This window comes from Chiloscyllium punctatum, chromosome 17 (genome assembly GCF_047496795.1).
Source record: "Chiloscyllium punctatum isolate Juve2018m chromosome 17, sChiPun1.3, whole genome shotgun sequence".
NCBI lineage: Eukaryota > Metazoa > Chordata > Chondrichthyes > Orectolobiformes > Hemiscylliidae > Chiloscyllium > Chiloscyllium punctatum.
This window is the reverse complement of record NC_092755.1, coordinates 83,655,440-83,679,015: the sequence shown is the minus strand read 5'-3', so window position 1 is coordinate 83,679,015 and position 23,576 is coordinate 83,655,440. Positions and strand designations below refer to the sequence as shown.

The 23,576-nt window shown below is 47.0% G+C and overlaps 1 protein-coding gene across 11 annotated transcripts in view; it reads right to left on the bottom strand.

The window, feature by feature from the left end:
• Positions 1-23,576, bottom strand: part of fbrsl1 (fibrosin-like 1) — a 1,025,915-nt gene that overhangs the window by 24,574 nt on the left and 977,765 nt on the right. For 8 of the 11 annotated variants that reach the window (XM_072587705.1, XM_072587709.1, XM_072587706.1 and 5 more), the window contains 4 exons: positions 17,772-18,010; positions 16,204-16,254; positions 15,113-15,208; positions 9,421-9,492 (listed from right to left, as the gene is read on the bottom strand). In XM_072587705.1, the coding sequence (XP_072443806.1) occupies positions 9,421-9,492; positions 15,113-15,208; positions 16,204-16,254; positions 17,772-18,010 (458 nt within the window). Of the gene's footprint in view, positions 1-9,420; positions 9,493-15,112; positions 15,209-16,203; positions 16,255-17,771; positions 18,011-18,079; positions 18,241-23,576 lie in introns of all 11 variants that reach the window. The other 3 variants (XM_072587712.1, XM_072587715.1, XM_072587716.1) reach the window with 2 other exon arrangements.

Sequence of the window (23,576 nt, the reverse complement as noted above, 5' to 3'; positions counted from 1 at the left end):
GACAGCAGTGCAGAGAGAAACAGAATTGACGTTTTAAGTCAAATGAGATGCTTACTACTTGAAATATCTGCCAATTCTTGAAATTCAAAAACATACATTTAAATTATTTTGTAGACATTCATTTTCGAATCAAGATATGGGTTAATATTAGATACATCTAAATTTTTGACTTAGAATGTAATCTCACTCAATGTTTACTCAATTGAGAAAATGCATGAGAAACAACCCAATAAGCAAAACTGCTGAAAGCTGCAAAATGTCCCATAGGAGAACTCCTAAGGTGAAAATAACATGATTGATCACTGTTGACTAGCAGTTGCCAGTTTTGTGACCTGAAGAAAGGTTTATATCTTGTGATACACACATTACTGACCTGCAATGACCTTTTGTTAATGTTGGACAAATTCTGACCAAACTGGAAGTCAGGGTTCTGCGTCTTCTGGATATATTTGAATCTTACATTTGATTAGATATCTACTGACACTGTATTAATGGCACAGTATAAATGGGCCAAATTCAGGGAATAGAACCTAGCCTTTTAAATGAAAATAGACAGCAAAGAGCCATTGAAACCAAATCTGATTTCCCATCTGCTTGTGCTGTTTTGTTAATTAGCAATATGGCTTTATACAGAATGAAGTCATTGCTATGACAATGACAGAATGAGGAGTTTTAGGGATCAAAGTTAGATAAAGGGCCAATGAACAAAGGTTTAATAGATTCAATGATTAAACCTGATCTTGTTTCAGGATTTCACCTTGTTGTGCAACCAGCATCAGAGAGACTTCTCAAATACTGTTGCCAAGATGCAGTATTTCAAGGACAAAGTTAAAAATCACACAACACCAGGTTATATACCAATAGATTTATTTGGAAGCACTAGCTTTAAAAACGCTGCTTCTTCATCAGGTGGTTGTGCAGCAGGACCATAAAACACAATTTATAGCAAAAGATTAATGTCAAGTGGCTGAAATATATTAAACAAATTTAGATTAAGTCTTTCATCTTTTAGAATGGTTTTGCCAGTTTCCGGTTTGTTAATATATAAATCGTAGAATTTCTTTTAAGTCACATTCTCAAGACAACTTCAAGTTTTCTAACAAAATGTGTCATCTCAGTTCAGACAGTGCATTAAATGTGCGAGGTTAAAGTTTATCTACGTCCCAATCTTGAATCAAACTAGTTCTATTTTTAAACTGGGATTTACAGAATCTTACATCGATTGACTGTAGGTTCTGCATTTTTGATCAAAATATAATTCTGCAAATACAGATTCACCCTATAAATGTATGTGTGTGTGCATGCAGGAGAGACAGAGAGAGTGTGTGTAAATGTGAGTGTGCGGATAAGAGTGTGGGGGGTGTGTGTGTGCACGTATGAGAGAGGGTCTGTGTTAGTGTGTGACAGAGAGAGAGAGAGAGAGAGAGACACACACACACACAGTGTGCGTGCGCACACCAGCGCTCATGAGGGAGTGTGTAGTGCAGTGGGGCCACCTGTAGTATGACATGAACCCAAGGTCCCAGTCCATGCTCATGGGTACTGAACTTGGCTATCAGCCCTCTGCTCAGCCACATTGCGTTGCTGCCTGTCTTGTAGTCCGCCTTAGAGGATGGTCATCCGAAGATCCAAGGCCGAATGTCCCGGACTACTGAAGTGTTCCCCGACGGGATGGGAACACCCTTGCCTGGTGATTGTTGTGCTGTGTCCATACATCTGTTGTCATAGCATCTGCTCGGTTTCGGTAATGTACGATGCCTCGGGGCATTCTTGCCTGCAGTGTATGAGACAGACAAGGTTGCTCAAGTCATATTTGTACCTGCTGTGTACATGGTGGGAGGTGTCCTCACGTGCAATGACTGTATCCTTGTCGACACTCTGACATCTCTTGCAGTCGTTGCCATGACAGGGTTGTATGATGTTGTGGTCGATATTGTCCTGAAGGCTGGGCAGTTTGTTGCGAACAATGGTGTGTTTAAGATTTGGTGGCTGTTCGAAGGCGAGAAAAGCTGAATAAATCCCCAGGACCTGATCAGGTGTACCCTAGAACTCTGTGGGAAGCTAGAGAAGTGATTGCTGGGCCTCTTGCTGAGAAATTTGCATCATCGATAGTCAGAGGTGAGATGCTGGAAGACTGGAGGTTGGCTAATGTGGCACCACTATTTAAGAATGGTGGTCAGGACAAGCCAGGGAACTATAGACCAGTGAGCCTGATGTTGGTGGTGGGTAAGTTGTTGGAGGGAATCCTGAGGGACTGGAGGTACATGTATTTGGAAAGGCAAGGACTGATTAGGGATAGTCAACATGGCTTTGTGTGTGGGAAATCATGTCTCACAAACTTGATTTGAGTTTTTTGAAGAAGGAACAAAGAGGATTGATGAGGGCAGAGCAGTAGATGTGATCTATATGGACTTCGGTAAAGCGTTCAACAAGGTTCCCAATGGGAGACTGGTTAGCAAGGTTAGATCTCACAGAATACAGGGAGAACTAGCCATCTGGATACAGAACTGGCTCAAAGGGAGAAGACAGAGGGTGGTGGAGGAGGATTGTTTTTCAGACTGGAGGCCTGTGACCAGTGGAGTGCCACAAGGATCGGTGCTGGGTTCTCTACTTTTTGTCATTTATATAATTGATTTGGATGTGAGCATAAGAGGTATAGTAAGTAAGTTTGCAAATGACACCAAAGTTGGAGGTGTAGTGGACAACGAGGGAGGTTACCTCAGATTTCAACAGGATCTGGACCAGATGGGCCAATGGGCTGAGAATTGGCAGATGGAGGTGCTGCATTTTAGGAAAGCAAATCTCAGCAGGACTTATGCACTTAATGGTAAGGTCCTACGGAGTGTTGCTGAACAAAGAGACCTTGGACTACAGTTACATAACTCCTTGAAAGTGGAGTCACAGGTAGATAGGATAGTGAAGGGGGCATTTATTATGCTTTCCTTTATTGGTCAGAGTATTGAGTACAGGAGTTGGGAGGTCATGTTGCAGCTGTACAGGACATTGGTTAGGCCACTGTTGGAATATTGTGTGCAATTCTGATTTCCTTCCTATCGGAAAGATGTTGTGTAACTTGAAAGGGTTCAGAAAAGATTTACCAGGATGTTGCCAGGGTTGGAGGATTTGAGCTATAGGGAGGGGCTGAACAGGCTGGGGCTGTTTTCCCTGGAGCATCGGAGGCTGAGGGTGACCTTATAGAGGTTTACAAAATTATGGGGGGAATGGATAGGATAAATAGACAAAGTCTTTTCCCTGGGGTCTGGGAGTCCAGAGCTGAAAAAATGTGTTGCTGGAAAAGTGCAGCAGGTCAGGCAGCATCAAAGGAGCATGAGAATCGACATTTCGGGCATAAGCCTTTCTTCAGGAATGAGGAGGGTGTGCGAAGCAGACTAAGAAAAAAAGGTAGGGAGGAGAGACTGGGGGGGGCCTTGGGAATGCGATAGGTGGAAGGAGGTTAAGGTGAGGGTGATAGGCCGGAGAGGGGGTGGGGGCGGAGAGGTCAGGAAGATGATTGCAGGTCAAGAAGGTGGTGCTGAGTCCAAGGGTTGGGACTGAGAAAAGGTGGGGGGGGGGGGGGGGGGGGGGGGGGAGGAATGAGGAAGCTGGAGAAATCCGCATTCATCCCTTGCGGTTGGAGGGTTGCTAGGCGGAAGATGAGGCGCTCTTCCTCCAGGCGTCGTGTTGCCATGGTCTGGCGATGGAGGAGGCCAAGGACCTGCATGTCCTTGGCAGAGTGGGAGAGGGAGTTAAAGTGTCCAGCCATGGGGCGGTTGAGTTGGTGCAGGTGTCCCAGAGGTGTTCTCTGAAACGTTCTGCAAGTAGGCGGCCTGTCTCCCCAATGTATAGGAGGTCACATCCGGTGCAGCAGATACAGTAAATGATGTGTGTGGAGATGCAGGTGAATTTGTGACAGATATGGAAGGATCACTTGGAGGGAAGTGAGGGGGGAGGGGTGGGCACAAGTTTTGCATTTCTTGCGGTTGCAGGGGAAGGTGTTGGGAGTGGAAGTTGGGTTGGTGGGGGGTGTGGACCTGACGAGGGAGGTGCGGAGGGAGTGGTCTTTCCGGAATGCTGATAGGGGAGGGGTGGGAAATATATCCCTGGTGGTGGGGTCCGTTTGGACGTGGCAGAAATGACGACGGATGATACGATGTATATGGAGGTTGGTGGGGTGGTAGGTGAGAACCAGTGGGGTTCTGTCCTGGTGGCGATTGGAGGGGCGGGGTTCAAGGGCGGAGGAGCAGGAAGTGGAGGAGATGCAGTGGATAGCATCTTCAACCACGTCTAAGGGGAAAATGCGGTCTTTGAAGGAGGCGGCCATCTGGGTTGTTCGGTATTGGAATTGGTCCTCCTGGAAGCAGATATGGCGGAGACGAAGGAATTGGGAATATGGGATGGCATTTTTACAGGGGGCAGAGTGGGAGGAGGTATAATCTAAGTAGCTGTGGGAGTCAGTCGGTTTATAGTAAATGTCCGTATTGAGTTGGTCGTCTGAGATAGAAATGGGGAGGTCTAGGAAGGTGAGGGAGGAGTCTGAGACGGTCCAGGTAAATTTGAGGTTGGGGTGGAAGGTGTTAGTAAAGTGGTTCAACCTCCTCGTGGGAGCACAAGGTAGCGCCGATACAGTCATTGATGTAGCGGAGGAAAAGGTGGGCGGTGGCGCCAGTGTAGCTGTGGAAGATGGACAGTTCCGCATATCCTACGAAGAGGCAGGCATAGCTGGGGCCCATGGCTACTCCTTGGTTTGGAGGAAGTGGGAGGATTGGAAAGAGAAGTTGTTCAGGGTGAGGACCAGTTCAGTCAGTCGAACTAGATTGGGTTGGGATATCTGGTTGGCATGGACGGGTTGGACCCAAGTGTCTGTTTCCATGCTGTGCATCTCTATGCCTCTATGACTAAGTTAAGGCGTGGGGAAGGTTTTGGCAAGGTGCTAATCCTAACTGATAATGTGTTGCAGGCTGCGAAGAACTTGGCGTAATTTCTCGGCTCCTGGGAAGTACTGGGCAATGAAGGGTACCCTGTCGGTTGCATCCTGTGTCTGTCTCCTGAAGAGATCGTTATGGTTTCTTGCCGTGGCACATTGTAACTGGCAGTTGATGTGTTGAGCATAGTACCTTGTTCTTATTAGGGCCTCTTTGAGTACCTGCAGGTGTACGTCACTTTCCTCCTCATCTGAACGGATCCTGTGTATGTGTAGGGCTTATCCATAGTGGCTGGCTGTTTTAATATGTTTAGGGTAGAAGCTAGAGAAGAGTAGCATCGTGAGGTTATCCGTGGATTTGCGGTAGAGTGAGGTGCTTAGGTGCCCATCCTTGATGGAGATGCGCGTGTCTAATATTGAGACAGATACTAAAGAGTAGTCCATGGTAAATCTGATGATGAAACTCATTGATATCACTGTGTACTTATTTCAGTGACTCCTTGCCAGGGGTCCAGAGGAAGAATATGCTGTCAATATATCTGGTGTATATAGTGTTCATTGGAAGTCTTGTTCAACCTGGCAATGTATCTGGGCACAAATCTGGTCCCCATGGCTGTTCCGTGTGTCTGGATGAAGAATTGCTTGTCAAAGATGAAAATGTTGTGGTCGAGAATGAAGTGGATGAGGTGTAGGATGGTGCTTGGAGATTGGCAGTTGTTGGTGTTGAGTACGGAGGCTGTTGCCGCGATGCCGTCATTGTGGGGTTGCTGGTGCAGAGTGCTGACACATCCATTGTGATGAGGAATGTTCCTGGTCTGACTTGTTCGTGGGTACTAAGTTTCTGTAAGAAATCTGTAGTGTTGCAATAGAAACTGTGGGTCCCCTATACAATGAGTTTCAAGATGACTTCAACATCGGTTCTCACACCAAGGATCCACTCCCTTACAGAAACTCATTGACCGCCACTGGAAGAAACCATAATGGCCTCCTCAGGAGGCCAGACACTGGTTGCAACCAATAGGGTACCCTTTGTTGTCCAGTACTGCCCGGGAGCCACAAAACTATGCCACGGTCTTTGCAGCTTGCAACACATTATCAATAAGGATCAGCACCTCACCAAAACCTTCCTCACACCTCCACTTCTTGCCTTTGAACAACCATTAAACCTTAAACAGACCATTGTTTATAGCAAACTGCCCAGCCTTCAGGACAACATCGACCACATCACCGTACAACTCTGTCATGGCAGCCACTACAAGACGTGTCAGAATGTTGACACGGACACTACCATTACATGTGGGATCATCTCCCACCGTGTATGTGGAAGGTACTCATGTGACTCGGACAACGTTGTCTATCTCATACACTGCAGGCAAGGATGCCCTGAGGCATGGTACATTGGCGAGACCCAGCAGATGCTACGACAATGGATGAATGGACACCGCATAACACTCACCAGACAGGAATGTTCCCTCCCAGTTGGGAAACACTTCAGCGGTCCAGGACATTCGGCTTCACACCTTCGGGTGGACCATCCTCCAAGGTGGGCTTCGAGACAAGCAACAACGCAACGTGGCTGAGCAGAGTCTGATAGCCAAGTTCAGTACCCATGGGAATGGCCTCAACTGGGACCTCGGGTTCATTTCACACTATAGGTGATCCCACTGCATTACACACTCCCTGTCTCTCTCTCTCTCTCTCTCTCACACACACATCTACATACTCACACAGACACCTTTAATGTATTGTTTGAGCTGAGTAGGTTGATTCTAACCCTACTGCGAATCTTCTTGCAAGGATGCCTGCCTTGAAGTTTTCCTCCTCTCTCTACAAGAATCTCAGTGAGTCTCTCTCTCACTGCAACCCCTAGGTCATCTCCTCTGCCCTGAAGCTCTTCAACTATGTCATGAAACAGACTCACCTTTATCCCCACACCCATTCAACCATTGTACTCTTTGCTACTTTCTCCCTACCCCCACCCCACTCTCATTTATCTCTCCACTCTGCAAGCATCCTGCCTGTATTCCTGATGAAGGGCTTTTGCCTGAAACATTGATTTTCCTGCTCCTCGGATGCTGCCTGACCTGCTGTGCTTTTCCAGCACCACTCTAATCTAGACTCTGGTTTCCAGCATCTGCAGTCCTTGTTTTTATCCAGGAGATGGGGGAAGAGACTAAATAAATATTTTGCATCTGTGTTTGCTGTGGAAAAGGACATGGAAGACATAGAATGTAGGGAAATAGATGGTGACATCTTGAAAAAATGTCCATATTATAATGGGGACGAAGTGCTGGATATCTTGAAATGCATAAAAGTGGAAAAATCCCCAGGACCTGACTAGGTGTCCCCTACATCTCTGCGGGAAGCTAGGGAAGGGATTGCTCGGCTGCTTGCTGAGATATTTCTATCATCGATAGTCACAGGTGAATAGTCACAGGTGCCGGAAAACGAAGTTGGCTAATGTGGTGCCACTGTTTAAGAAAGGTGGTAAGGACAAGCCAGGAAACTATACACCGGTGAGCCTGACCTCGGTGGTGGGCAGGTTGCTGGAGGGAATCCCGAGGGACAGGATGTACACGCATTTGAAAAGACAAGGACTGATTAGGGATAGTCAACATGGCTTTGTGCATGGGAAATCATATCTCACGAAGTTGATTGAGTTTTTTGAAACAGTAACAAAGAGGATTGATGAGGGCAGAGCGGTAGATGTGATCTATGTGGACTTCAGTAAGGCGTTCGAAAAGGTTCCCCATGGGAGACTGGTTAGCAAGGTTAGATCTCACTGAATGCAGGGAGAACTAGCCATTTGGATACAGAACTGCCTCGAAGGGAGAAGACAGAGAGGGTGGTGGAGGGTGGTTTTTCAAACTGGAGGCCTGTGACCAGTGGAGTGCCACAAGGATCAGTGCTGGGTTCTCTTACTTTTCATCATTTATATAAATGATTTGGATGTCAGCATAAGAGGTAAAGTTAGTAAATTTGCAGATGACACCAAAATTGGAGGTGTAGTGGACAGCGAAGGAGGTTACCTCAGAGTACAACAGGATATTGATCAGATGGGCCAATGGGCTGAGGAGTGGCAGCTGGAGTTTAATTTAGATAAACGTGAAGTGCTGCATTTTGGGAAAGCAAATCTTATCAGGACTTATACACTTAATGGTAAGGTCCTACGGAGTGTTGCTGAACAAAGAGACCTTGGACTGCAGTTTCATAGCTCCTTGAAAGTGGAGTCGCAGGTTGATAAGATAGTGAAGGCAGTGTTTGGTATGCTTTCCTTTACTGGTCAGAGTATTGAGTACAGGAGTTGGGAGGTAATGTTGCAGCTGTACAGGATGTTGGTTAGGCCACTTTTGGAATATTGCGTGCAATTCTGGTCTCCTTCCTATTGTAAAGATGTTGTGAAACTTGAAAGTTTTCAGAAAAGATTTACAAGGATGTTGCCGGGGTTGGAGGATTGCAGATTAGGTCTACTTTCCCTAGAACGTTGGAGGCTGAGGGGTGACCTCATAAAGGTTTATAAAATCATAAGGGACATTGATAGGATAAACAGACAAAGTTTTTTCGGAGGGGTGGGGCAGTCCAGAACTACAGAGCATAGGTTTAGGGTGAGAGAGCAAAGATATAAAAGAGTCCTAAGGGGCAACACTTTCATGCAGAGTTGGTGCGTGTGCGGAATGGGCTGCCAGAGAAAGTGGTGAAGGCTTACAATTGCAACATTTAAATGGCATCTGGGTGGATATATGAATAGGAAGGGTTTGGAGAGTTATGGGCTGGGTGCTGGCAGGTGGGACTAGATTGGGTTGGGATATCTGGTCTGACCGAGTTGAACTGAAGGGTCTGTTCCTGTGCTGTACATCTCTATGAGATGACATATTTTGTTAGAAAACCTCAAGTTATCTTGAGAATGTGACTTACATATTAACGAACCAAAACTAGCAAAACCATTCGAAAAGATAAAAGACTTAATCTTGGTTTGTTTAATATATTTCAGCCCCATGACACTGTAACCTTTTTACTAAAAATTCTGTGTTTTATGGTCCTGCTGCATAACCACCTGATGAAGGGGCAGCGCTCCGAAAACTAGTGCTTTCAATTAAACCTGTCGGACTATAACCTGGTGTTGTGAGGTTTTTAACTTTGTCCACCCCAATCCAACACTGGCACCTCCAAATCTTTCAAGGAAGTGGTTTTTGATGAAAAATGCCACATGAAGATGTTATGAAGCAGTTCATTTAGAACAGGAAGGGAGATGATAACAAGCCCAGAGAGCACTTGATAGAAATGAGCTTGTAATAGTATTAACAGTGAGAACATTTTAGATTCTGTGAAACAGACATCTACACAAGCATCAAGAACAAAGTTGTAAAATGAATCAAAAATGTACTTGATGGTATAAGGAACTCTGGAGCTGTGCAGGTTAACTGCACAAAAATGAAAATTCAACATGTAATGAGGTCCTGACTGAAAATTTCAGGATTGAAAGTTATTAGTTCATTTACCCTGGGGTCCTTCTGGAGTAGAGCGTGAGGAACTGCTCCTTGCCTGCTTGCTACATCGATTGGATTGGAAGTCTGGGGAAAGACAACACCGCATTCACATAATTAATGACAAGTGATCTGGTCCACTGAAATTACTACATGCAATGAAAAGGCCACAAAATCATGGAAAAGCCACTGGGCCAGTGAATGTATGAAAAGTGAATACTGTGTGTAGCTTTTTTAGATACTCAAGTATGAAGAGATTAGTTTCTGAGATGATTACACTTAACTGCAAAAATATAGGAGGAGATATTAATGTATCCCTTCAATACAAAGTTCTTAACTTTGACTCTGCCTCTCATCTGGCTACAGAGGTCAGTCACTTCTCAGAGGAGGTGGATGGAAGGGGGGGGTTCCTTCGCAGCTTCCAGCATCTAATGTCACAGAATAACTCCGGAAGAGAAGGAATTCCTTAAAAATGATTAAACCAATCTGTTCCTCTTTACATAGTTTCCTACTTTTCATGAGTCAAATTTAGCTGGTCAATTTCAGCAAAATTGTCATGGTCACTATCTCACTGAAATTGACAGAAATTGCGGATGCACAGAATAATGCAGAAATCCAGAAGTTACTGCCAGTGATTTTATACTTCTCCAAAAAGTGTTGTTATGATTCCTGCAGTTTGTTCTCTCTGAGTGGGAAGTGAAAAAAAGAAAAGTCTACTTTTATGGTATTAGTCTTGTGTAAAAAGCTTTTAAAAAGTTAAAACTTGTAGAGTGGCACAGTAGCTCAGTGGTTAGTACTGCTGCCTCACAGCGCCAGGGACATGGGTTCGATTCCAGTCTCGGGCGACTGTCTGTGTGGAGTTTGCACATTCTCCCTGTGCCTGCGTGCGTTTCCTTCGGTTTTCTCCCACAATCTAAAGACGTGCAGGTCAGGTGAATTGGCAATGTTAGGTTGCCCATAGTGTTAGGTGCATTAGTCAGAGGGAATGATCTGGCTGGGTTACTCTTTGGAGGGTTGGTGTAGACTTGATGGGCCGAAGGGCCTCTTTCCATACTGTAGGGAATCTAATCTGTTGCATGAGGTACAACTAGGCGTTCAATGACGTCATAATTGCGTAACATCCCCAATGGACTCAAAACTAAGTTTATTTTTGTGGAATGTCACATCTGTCCATACTGATTAAAAATCCAAAATATTTTTTAAAAATGCTTTTATATCTCTTATAAAGTTTATTATTTTAACTTCTACATGAATTGAATCATAATTGTTTTACAAACTGAAAATTTAAATCAAATGTGAAAGATGTTCAGTGTTTTTAACCTGCTTTGCCGTGTGTGATCATTTCAATGTGATTGGGCCCTTATTACTTGCTGAAATCACTGCTACCAGAGGCCAAGATATCTCCTTGGACAAAAACAGAATTGCTGGAAAAAACTCAGCAGATCTGTCAGCATATGTGGAGAGAAACTTGGTTTCAGGGGTTGCTACTGGGCAAGGGAGAAAGGCCCATAAATCACTGGATATATGTGGGAGAATTTCTTTCAAGTCAGCACCCTTCCTAAATGCTAAGAGGATGCCCCATCTTGTGGGACAACATAGAACTAGAGAGCACAATTTCAAAATAAGGTGTCTCTTGATGACGTCAGAGATGAAGAGAGAATTTGTTCTCTTGGTTGTTTATCTTTGGAACTGTCTTCCGCAGAGAACAGTGGAGGGTGGGTCATTAAATGTTGAGTAAGATTTTCAATCCTTAAGGGAAACCAGTGGGGGGTATGGTTTGGTGTTGGTTGATGCTTGCAGGAAAGTAGATATGAGACCACAATCAGATCAGCCGTGATCTTACTTATTGGCAGTCTTGATAGGCCAAATGTCCTAATGCTGTTCTTTTCCCTTGTGATCTGACAAAATCCAGGCTCTTGATTTTACTTTTGCATGAAAACAATGTTGTAGTATTGCGATGGTCATTATTGCTAAAACCTTTAAAATGAGAATATTCATGGAGAAGCTGTCAAAACTGTGTTAACAGTTAAAAATGTCATTTCAGGTAATGTTCCTGAAAAACCCAAGACTGCTAAAAGGTACATAGAAAAATATTAATTGATAACTTGTCAAGAAAACATGCTACCATATGGAAATTATGCAAACAGAAACCACAATATTTTAACAGAGACAGACTTCAAAACTACTTAATTATTTGTGAAGTGCTTTGGGATATCCTGAAGTTGTTGAAGGCAAGATATAAAGCAAGTCTTTTTTTTTCAACATCAGTCTATACATAAGTTTCTTATAACTGGAATGTTATGTTGTGAAACTGACTCAAGGACATTCACTCTGAAGGCCAATGTGTAAGGTGTAGGGCATGTGGGACCTTCAGGACTCAATCGTCTTCTTCAACAAATTGAATTCACTAAGCATTCAATAAGCTAGTTGTTCATGGCCAGAGCTGTGCCAACTGTGAAGCGTTTTAATGAATTAGGACTGTATTTATAATAATCACCATATAGAATCACATGTTTTGTCCTAAGTTTAGAATTTCCCTGCAAATTACATATAGATAAATTTGCAGAAATACTTTTCCTTGAATGACTAAGAAATCCAAAGAACTGCAGATGCTGGAAATCAGAAACAAAAACAGAAATTTCTGGAGAATCCAGCAGGTCTGGCATCTGTGGAGAGAAAGAGCTGAAAATGTGTTGCTGGAAAAGCGCAGCAGGTCAGGCAGCATCCAAGGAGCAGGAGAATCGATGTTTCGGGTATAAGCCTTTCTTCAGGCTCATGCCCGAAATGTCATTTCTCCTGCTCCTTGGATGCTGCCTGACCTGCTGCGCTTTTCCAGCAACACATTTTCAGCTCTGATCTCCAGCATCTGCAGTCCTCAGTTTCTTCTATGGAGAGAAAGCAGAGTTAATGTTTCGGGATCTATGGCCCTTCTTCAGAACTGGTTATAGTTAGGAAAAGATTGAATACGCTAAATCAGGGCGTGGGTTGGGGGACAGTGGAGTGGAGAGTAAATGATAGGTGGAGGTGGAGCCCAAAAGCAGTTCCCAGGCAGATGGCTGACAATGGGTTGTTTGTGATGACTCTTGAGCATCCGGGTGCTTGCTGCTTAACACACCACCACGTTCCCTGGTCAACATCTCCATTTCAGGCTTGTTGCAGTACCCAGCAAAGCTCAGTGCAAGTAACGCTGCAGCCTTCTGGACTCAATTCCAAGTTTCACAATTTTAGATAGAGGCAAAATAACTGCAGATGCTGGAATCCAAAGTTGACAAGCAGGAGGTTGGAAGAACACAGCAAGTCAGGCAGCATCAGGAGATGGAGAAGTCGACATTTCCAATGTAATCCTTCCTGAGGACTGGGGGTGGGGAAAGCTGCAGATAGAGGTGGTGGCGGTGGGAGAAGTTGAGTAATGAGGTAGTGATAGGTGAATACAGGAGGTGGGTGCGACCTAGTTGATTGATAGGAGAAACAAATCCGGTTGGCAGCTGGAGGGAAGGGTCAGTTAGAGGGATGAAAGGGATTCATAGAATGGTAGGAATAAGAATCCTTACAGTGTGGAAACAGGCCCTTCGGCCCAACAAGTCCACACCAACCCTCCGAAGAGTAACCCTCCCAGTCCCATTCCCCTAACCTATATTTACCCCTAACTAATAACTTACACTATGGGCAATTTAGCATGGCCAATTCACCTAACATGCACATCTTTGGACTGTGGGAGGAAACCCACGCAGACACTGGGAGAATGCGCAAACTCCACACAAGGTTAAAATCGAACCTGGGTCCCTGGTGCTGTGAGGTAACAGTGCTAACCACTGTGCTGCCCACAGGGTGGAAGGTTAATTGAAATTGGAGAACTCAACGTCGAGTCCTTTGGGCTGTAGGGTGTTTTTCTTCCAATTTGTGGTCCTATTCATTGTGGCATTGGAGGAGACAGAGGAAGTTTTCTTCCAGCCTCTTGCTGGTCTACCTCCACAATTTTAGGACTTGAACACCTTCTCCCATATTCTTATCCAGAAACCCACACACCAGGCTTTGTTTTAAATAGGTTGCTGCCACAAATAACCCATTGTCAGTCACTAATGGTCCCGATGAGCAGATATTTATTCACCCATACTGAGCTTTGCCTCTTCCTTTATCTGCTCGACTGTTCTCTCTCTCTCTCTCTCTCTCTCTCTCTCTCTGGGCTCCATCTCCACCTGTTCTTTCCTCCTCTCCATGCCCCATCTTCAGCATATTTACCAACCCTATCCTAGCTACGATCAGTTCTTAAGAAGGATCTTTGGATCCAAAACATTGCTCCGCTTTGTCTCCATAGATGCTGCTAGATCTGCAGAATTTTTCCAGCACTTTGTTTTTGTTTCCTTGAATGATATCTTACTTTGTACTGACATTTGAACACTTCTGAAATCACAATAAATCAGGAACTTGCACAAAAACTGAAATATTAAAATGTCACAGCCAATAAAAATATTTCCAATGTTTATTTTAGAGTTTACTCAGCAAGCATTGAAGAGCTTAAGCAGTACTTTATAGGATATGATGTTATTTAAATGGTTGACTGAGGTACAGTACTTCAGATAATTATTATTTTTTGTATAGTACATTAATGCATAACAGTGCTCATTCTGCAGATTGCCAAGAAGTTACTGTACTTGGATGCTTAAATTTATTGTTCTATTAGATTTTATTTCAAAATTGGAAGAAAACATTTAAAAAATTTTAAACACTAATCATATATTACTGAAAATTTTAAGTTTCATCATGATCTGTTTCCAGTGACCTTGAGTTAAGAATACTACATATTGCCCATGACATTGCCATTTGCCTACAACTATGGCAGTCAGATAATGAATAACCTGTTATGCCTTGAACTGACTCCCGGCTCAGCAAAGTGGAGTGCGAAGACAGTGAAATTGACTGAGGTAATCTGTCTCCCCCCTACCTCAGTGACAGACGCTTCAGTCTGAAAAATGGAAGAGCACTCAGCAGCGCCGACCCAGGCAATCTTAATAACCCTGACTGATCATGGCAGCCCAGTGAAAGGCATTGTGCTCAGTCAGCATAAGCACATGCAAGTTAGGCCTTTAGGGCAAAAAAAAATCATCTGCTCTACAGAACAAGGTAATTTGCTCATTTGAAATGGTTCCTACCATTACAATGCATCAGCTACAGGATTTTTGACTCCAAAGATGGGTCAAGTATTATTAACCTTCTGCAGTTTACCCTCAGGGCCTCTTCGTCTACTGAAGTTGGCATGTAAATTATGTGGAAATTTGCAGATCAAACTGGTCTGCCTTTGACAGATACATTTTTTTTCCCAGTTTTGTGCCTAGAAAATGCTGTACTTACTGATCCTGGTATAATCATAGGTTAACCACATCAATCACAGCAGGTTTACAGGACGCATTTCTTAACAAAGGTTATGCAGAAAGCATGTAGCAAAGCTCAACTGCAAATAAACTGTTTAATAATTATAAATGTACACTTCATTGCAACTTTCCTTTAATACTCTCGGACAGTTGCCTCAGTTATGACAAATCTTCAACACTTCAACAGTAATGTGATTTACTCATATTAAAACTGAGGGAGGGGCAGGAAGAAAAAGAGAGAATCGGTATTGCCAGTCTCCCATTTCCATGCTTCTATCATTATTAGTGAAACATATTACAATTCAGTTTTAGCAATTACCCAAACAGATTTATATTACCTTAGGTTGAAATGCTCCCTGAAGTGACCCAAAAGGACCTGAATGTGGAATCATGGGTGGCATGCCTGGCACTGTTGGAGCATACGGTGGGAAGAACTAAAATCAAAAAGATTTGAAGGATTAGATTCTGAATGAGAATCAGTCACATTGTGCACATTACACATTTAAGCCAAGTGTAAACAATTCAAAGATGCATTTTACCTACTTGAACAAATCTATCAATTTATTTACACTAGGTTACTGTCTAAAAACTATATCAGGTAATATTATAATAGACATTTCACTGATAGATATGGCAAAGTGTTTAACTGTCTGCAACTTTTCCCTTACAAGATGCAACATTAAAACAATTTTACAGGAAGTCTCACAAGCTAGTCTTTTTCCTGAAGCATCTAATATTACATTTTCAACTTCACTGAAGACTGGAAAAAAATCCCATTACAATGAGCGTGTTTTCTCCTGCCAGCACCCGTCAATTTTATATTGGCAAATTAAATTATTGCTGTGAACCTGCATCATGTCTGTCCCCAGTGCTGAAGAGTTTCATCTTCAGTGAAGCCCAACAAAGTGAGATATCTTTTTAACATAGAAAAGAAATTCAGTAACATAGTTTTTAGACAGCTGCATCTTTTATTTGTATTTGTAATCTAAACAAGTAAACAACTATCTGTTTCTGCATTCCATGGGAAAGTGCTCCAAAAATGTAATGCTTTTCAAACTAAAGCTGTTAGCATGAACAAGGAGACACTTGATTTGCACGTGAGATAAATGTCTCTGCTATCAATCAAGTAAGCCCTGGACATATAGTGACAAAATTTCGGTTTTAGCTACCCAAGGGGACAGACTGTCAAAAGCACATACAGCCTTCAATTTACAATTCAAAATCACCTAATCTATATTTGGTCAGTTACTGTTAGAAATGCAAATTGAGGCTAATTTGATGAACTGCAGATGAACTGGAAACCACAAGAGTTGAAATGCCAAGTTTAACACGTGAAACGATGCTTGATCAAGATAACATTTATATTAAAAAATGTGGGTGTGAACTGAAGCACACGCACAATAAGCTCTCGAAAAAAAAGGACACTCACACTAGAATGTCGATAGAAAGGATTTTCTATTTTTGGTGTATACTTTTCAAACTGAAAGGAAGAGCAAAAAAAAACAAGTTGTAATTGATTTATTTTGCCTAACATCTAAATCACTGTCATTGTAAAGCTGTGAGGCTGCCAAAATAAATTAAACATCTTCTGATCATGATGTACAATTAGAATAGGCTAATGAATAATCAATATTGGCTGCGAATCATTTTTAACTTGGCACAAACTACTAACAATTCTTTAAACAAAATCGATAAACAGCTTTTAATAATTACTTTTACATATTTCATCTTTAAACAATTAGGGGACATTAAGAAATGGAAAGTCTTCACACACAACCATTTGGCATGGCAGCTGCTGCTGAATGTAATAACTATGTATACAGAACACATGCATAATTTCATTAATTATAGCCATTACCAGATGTCTGCCACTTAGTCAGCATAAACAACATTAATCACAAAAATATACACTAGGTAGATTATATGCACATTTCTTTATGACCGTAATTAGACCACATGGTACTTTTATTAAAAAAAATTGAAAACACATTCTGCCACAAGCAGTTAAAATGTTTCTCTTCATGATCGCTTTTTGGAAAATTTGGAAATTATACTTAAACACAAGTAGACATTATGGTGAGCTGGTGTGTAAATCCCAACAAATTAAGTTAACTGTTTTCTAATACTGTTCAAAGTAAAGAAATAACAACTGACTGAGCATTAATGACCAAAGTTCTATGGGTATCTGGTCTTAGATGATTTTAATTATACACTCTTAACTCTATATTACAAAGAACAATAGTGTTGGTGTGTTAGATGTTATCGAGCTCTTACTATTTTCAGTTCACAGAAAACATATATATATCAGCAGGGTGGATATATTTATACTTCATTCTTCCACACTGGGCTACCGTGGTATTTCACTTTTGCGAGGATGCAATGCTTGTATAGCATACATTTAAGGTAATGTTCAATTATTTTATATTGATGAATAAAAACCAATAAATTATAGTTTAGTGCATTTCAATTTAAACCCACAACCCTGCAAAAAAACAAAATGTGTTCACAGGCTGAGAAAGGACTTACAATTTCTCAATCTTTTGACCACACAACACTTTAAAGCATTATCAGATACTTTGAGATGTTATGCTACATTAAATGCATGATATAAATCCAGGTAACTGTTGCTTATCAAGTTCTGGATTATTTTTTCTTCTGACTGGTCTCAATTTGGGGTATTTTAAATTAGGAAAATATTAACTTAATAAGATCCTATTCTCTTTAAATAATAATTGGTGACTGCTAATAGTTTGAAGCCTTCTGTACTCCACTGAAATGTATATTAAACAATCTCAATACAGACATGAGACCTTCCACCTTAAATGGTTGTATGGACCAAAGATAGCACAGGAATTTCAAAATAGAAAACTAAGTGCCAATGGTATTTTTCTTTTTAAGAATCACATTAGCTAACCCAGGGTCACTATGGCAAAAGAGGTGGAAGGTTTTTTTTTGTAAGGGGAGAGGGGAGTCAAGAGGTGCTCTACTTATCCTCACTTTTCTGCCTGGGGGATGCACCATAGATGGTGCAGTGGGCGGCATGAGTGGAGTCGGTGGCAGACTCGCAGGAAAAGGAGCAAACGTGTGCTGATGTGTGTGTTGATGCGTGTGCTGATGCTGGTGTTGATGCTGATGATACTCTGCCCTCAAGAATGGTGGCGGGGCCAGCGACCCTGCCCTGTCGGAACTCTGAACCAAAAAGCGGTTGTTCAACTCCTGCCTCAGCAGTTCATGCTCTGGAAGAGAAAAAAGAAACACAAGGGCCGTGGGCCAGTCAGTTGGAAAAAGAAATTCCAAATATTCACCTGGCATTCCCTGTTTCTGCAGGTCATGCTGTGGTGGTTTTCTACGTGAGGACTCATTGGTGGAGGTAACAGAGATGCCTGTGACAAAGCACCAATCAGAATTCCCGACTGAGGCTGACAATACATGATTGGTTGGTTGAATGATATCAACAGGCTGGTATCTAAAGACAGAAGAGAACCAGATGAGTCATCCCAGCAGAAAACAAACTGGGGAAATGAGAAACACACACAGTCTACCTCTAAAGGAGATAGCTAAGACACCACTTGTCTCCATAAGAGCAGACAGCAATATTGCGAAATGAAGTACATCCACTGGACATTGAAGGAGCTCACGGCTTTGTAATTTACCATGAGTTATTTGTTTAATTTGGAAAAGCGCTTTATGAGTTTGGAATTGAAAGCCATTTACTTATTACACAGGCATTTCAGGGCTCGTCTGTGCAGCTTTAAGGTGCGAAAACTTACAAATACTCTGAATCACCTTTACTGCTGGTAGCATGGCAACATCAGCAGCATGCTGAAAAGTTAGTTTCAAAATAAAACAAAATCATTATTTGCTCTTATGAGGACATGCGTCTTGATGTAATTTCAGACAATTGCATTCAGTACAACTTCAAAATAAATCATCTTGAATTATGCTACCTTGTAAGAAAAACATTTGAAAAACTACTTATTGAAGTATGATTATCCTCTGAATTAAAATAAGTGGAATTATTAAATACAAATATAATTCAAAGGATGAAACACAATAGTCTTGTCAATTAGCAAGACAATAATCTTGGCCGATGTTGCTGACAATTTTGGGTGGGATTTGAAAGATTACAGTAAAACTGACCTGATGTTACCTCACACTGCCCAAAAGATCTTCTTTGTATTGGAGGTCAGTTGAATTATTTAAAAACAACAGTTAAAGTAGAGAAATACATCTAGTTTGTTGAGGATTACTAAAACATTATTCAAACTTTCCAAGCAATGAATACGGAGGGATTTGATTTTGAACATTCAAGTAGATTGAAGCACGGATTTTGTATTTAACTAGTCTTTTGCTGGGAGAAGGGTAAGCAAGTTACGAGGCTGAAAGCTGAGGTACCGAGTCAGAATTGCCCCTTCCCTTCCGACACAAATCTACAACACACAGAACTGTAATTAAACAATTTCTTTGTCCTTTGGTCTTCTACAAATGTGGTACACATTTTCTGTCACAAGGGAGAGCAGTTCATCTGCTTTCAGGTTTTATCAGTGTTGCTTTTTAACTTGAGATTCATAATGATCAAAAGACTAATTTGCTCGAATCCTAAAAAGACTGCATGAATTTTGAAAGCATTAGGTAATGGCCTCTAAGTGCAAATCTACACTGTGATTTTGATTCTTTCCACATTTTCTTCATGCAATGATGTTTCCTTATCTCTCAAAGCCATTTCTATCTTGGTCAAAATCACACAACACCAGGTTATAGTCCAACAGATTTATTTGAAAACGCTAGCTTTCGGAGTGTTGCTCCTTCATCAGGTGCAGTGAGAGGGGAAGCATCAGACAGAATTTATAATGAAGAGATCAAAGGGTCATACAATTGTTATGAATGTATTGAACAAACCAAAAATGGCTGACTCCCTCATATTAAATTTTTAATCAGTTAGGAGATGCAGGTCTTGACTGATTAGAATGCAAGTCCCAGAATTTTTTTCCTAGAACTGCCCTGAGATAACAAAGTTTTATCAATGTATAAAGTGACATTTCAGGTCAGGCAATGCATTTTGGACAAAAGTGAGGACTGCAGATGCTGGAGATTAGAGTCAAGAACGTGGTGCTGAAAGCGGAGGAGGCCCAGGACCTGCATGTCCGTGGCAGAGTGGGATGGAGAGTTAAGTTTTCTGCCATGGGGTGGTAGGGTTGATTGGTGCAGGTGTCCCAGTGATCTTCCTCTGAAGCGCTCAGCAAGTTGGTGTCCTGTTTCCCCAACGTAGAGTAGACCGCATCGGGAGCAACCGATACAGTAAATGAAATGTGTGGAAGTTCAGATGAAACTCTGATGGATGTGGAAGGCTTCTTTGGGGCTTTGGGGAGGGGGGGAGTGGGGGAGTGGGGGAGTGGGGGAGGTTTTGCAATTCCTGTGGTGGCAGGGAGTGTTGCTGGGAGCGGAGGGTGGGTTGTTGTTGCGGGGGGAGCATGGAGGGAATGTCTGTATGCAAAGCGGATAGGGGTGGGGAGGAAAATATCTCTCTAGTGGTGGGGTCGGTTTGTTGGGGAGAGGGGGGAGGGGGGGTAGGGGGAGATGGGGGGTGGTAGGGGGATGGGGGGGGAGGTAGGGGGATGGGGGGAGGTAGGGGGATGGGGGGGGTAGGGGGATGGGGGGGGTAGGGGGATGGGGGGGGAGAAGGGGGAGGGGGGAGAAGGGGGAGGGGGGAGAAGGGGGAGGGGGGAGAAGGGGGAGGGGGGAGAAGGGGGAGGGGGGGGAAGGGGGAGGGGGGGGAAGGGGGAGGGGGGGGAAGGGGGAGGGGGGGGAAGGGGAAGGGGGAGGGGGGGGGAAGGGGGAGGGGGGGGGAAGGGGGAGGGGGGGGGGAAGGGGGAAGGGGGGAAGGGGGAGGGGGGAAGGGGGAGGGGGAGGAGAGAGGGGGAGGAGAAGAGAGGGGGAGGAGAAGAGAGAGGGGAGGAGAGAGGGGGAGGAGAGAGGGAGGGGGAGGAGAGAGGGAGGGGGAGAAGAGAGAGAGGGGGAGAGAGGGAGGGGGAGAGAGGGAGGGGAGAGAGGGGGGGAGAGAGGGGGGGAGAGAGGGGGGGAGAGAGGGGGGGGAGAGAGAGGGGGGGGAGAGAGGGGGGGGAGAGAGGGGGGGAGAGAGAGAGGGGGAGAGAGAGAGTGGGGGGGGGAGAGTGGGGGGGGAGAGTGGGGGGGGAGAGTGGGGGGGGAGAGTGGGGGGGGAGAGTGGGGGGGGAGAGTGGGGGGGGAGAGTGGGGGGGGAGAGTGGGGGGGGAGAGTGGGGGGGGAGAGTGGGGGGGGAGAGTGGGGGGGGAGAGTGGGGGGGGAGAGTGGGGGGGAGAGTGGGGGGGGAGAGTGGGGGGGGAGAGTGGGGGGGGAGAGTGGGGGGGGAGAGTGGGGGGGGAGAGTGGGGGGGGAGAGTGGGGGGGGAGAGTGGGGGGGGAGAGTGGGGGGGGAGAGTGGGGGGGGGAGAGTGGGGGGGGGAGAGTGGGGGGGGGAGAGTGGGGGGGGAGAGTGGGGGGGGAGAGGGGGGGAGAGGGGGGGGGAGGTCGGGCGAGGGAGGGGGAGGTCGGGCGAGGGAGGGGGAGGTCGGGCGAGGGAGGGGGAGGTCGGGCGAGGGAGGGGGAGGTCGGGCGAGGGAGGGGGAGGTCGGGCGAGGGAGGGGGAGGTCGGGCGAGGGAGGGGGAGGTCGGGCGAGGGAGGGGGAGGTCGGGCGAGGGAGGGGGAGGTCGGGCGAGGGAGGGGGAGGTCGGGCGAGGGAGGGGGAGGTCGGGCGAGGGAGGGGGAGGTCGGGCGAGGGAGGGGGAGGTCGGGCGAGGGAGGGGGAGGTCGGGCGAGGGAGGGGGAGGTCGGGCGAGGGAGGGGAGGTCGGGCGAGGGAGGGGGAGGTCGGGCGAGGGAGGGGGAGGTCGGGCGAGGGAGGGGGAGGTCGGGCGAGGGAGGGGGAGGTCGGGCGAGGGAGGGGGAGGTCGGGCGAGGGAGGGGGAGGTCGGGCGAGGAGGGGGAGGTCGGGCGAGGGAGGGGGAGGTCGGGCGAGGGAGGGGGAGGTCGGGCGAGGGAGGGGGAGGTCGGGCGAGGGAGGGGGAGGTCGGGCGAGGGAGGGGGAGGTCGGGCGAGGGAGGGGGAGGTCGGGCGAGGGAGAGAGGGAGGGGGGAAGGGAGTGGGGAGAGGGAGGGGGTGGGAAGGGAGGGAGGGGGGTGGGAAGGGAGGAAGGGAGGGGGGGGAGAAGGGGGGGGGGAGAAGGGGGGGGGAGAAGGGAGGGGGGAGAAGGGAGGGGGGGGGAGAAGGGAGGGGGGGGAGAAGGGAGGGGGGGGGAGAAGGGAGGGGGGGAGAAGGGAGTGGGGGGGGGAAGGGAGTGGGGGGGGAAGGGAGTGGGGGGGAGAAGTGGGGGGGAGAAGTGGGGGGGAGAAGTGGGGGGGAGAAGTGGGGGGGAGAGAAGGGAGGGGGGGAGAGAAGGGAGGGGGGGAGAGAAGGGGGGGGGAGAGAAGGGAGGGGGGAGAGAAGGGAGGGGGGGAGAGAAGGGAGGGGGGGGAGAGAAGGGAGGGGGGGGAGAGAAGGGAGGGGGGGGAGAGAAGGGAGGGGGGGGGAGAGAAGGGAAGGGGGGGGAGAGAAGGGAAGGGGGGGGAGAGAAGGGAGGGGGGGGGAGAGAAGGAGGGGGGGAGAGAAGGGAGGGGGGGAGGAGAAGGGGGGGGAGGGGGGGGGGAGGGAGGGGGGGAGGGGGGGGGGGAGGGAGGGGGGGGAGAGGGAGGGGGGGGAGAAGGGAGGGGGGGGGAGAAGGGAGGGGGGGGAGAAGGGAGGGGGGGGAGAAGGGAGGGGGGGGAGAAGGGAGGGGGGGAGAAGGGAGGGGGGGGAGAAGGGAGGGGGGGGAGAAGGGAGGGGGGGAGAAGGGAGGGGGGGGAGAAGGGAGGGGGGGGAGAAGGGAGGGGGGGGAGAAGGGAGGGGGGGAGAAGGGAGGGGGGGGAGAAGGGAGGGGGGGGAGAAGGGAGGGGGGGGGAGAAGGGAGGGGGGGGAGAAGGGAGGGGGGGGAGAAGGGAGGGGGGGGGAGAAGGGAGGGGGGGGAGAAGGGAGGGGGGGGAGAAGGGAGGGGGGGGAGAAGGGAGGGGGGGAGAAGGGAGGGGGGGAAGGGAGGGGGGGGGAAGGGAGTGGGGGGGGAAGGGAGTGGGGGGGGAGGGAGTGGGGGGGAAGGGAGTGGGGGGGAAGGGAGTGGGGGGGGATGGGAGTGGGGGGGGGGAAGGGAGTGGGGGGGAAGGGAGTGGGGGGGGGAAGGGAGTGGGGGGGGAGGGAGTGGGGGGGGAAGGGAGTGGGGGGGGAGGGAGTGGGGGGGGAAGGGGTGGGGGGGGTGGGGTGGGGGGGGAGGGAGTGGGGGAGTGGGGGGGAGAGGGGGAGGGGGGGGAGAGAAGGGAGGGGGGGAGAGAAGGGAGGGGGGAGAGATGGGAGGGGGGGGAGTGATGGGAGGGGGGGGTGAGAAGGGTGGGGGGGGAGAGAAGGGAGGGGGGGGGGGAGAGAGGGAGGGGGGGGGTGAGTAGGGAGGGGGGGGAGAGAAGGGAGGGGGGGGTGATGGGTGGGGGGGGTGTGATGGGTGGGGGGGGGGTGTGATGGGTGGGGGGGGTGTGTTGGGAGGGGGGGGTGAGTAGGGTGGGGGGGGTGTGTTGGGGGGGGGGGGGGAGTGATGGGAGGGGGGGGGAGAGAAGGGAGGGGGGGGAGTGATGGGTGGGGGGGAGAGTTGGGGGGGGGGAGGGGGGGGGGGGGGGGGGGAGGGGGGGGGGTGAGTGGGGGGGGTGTGAAGGGTGGGGGGGGAAGGGAGGGG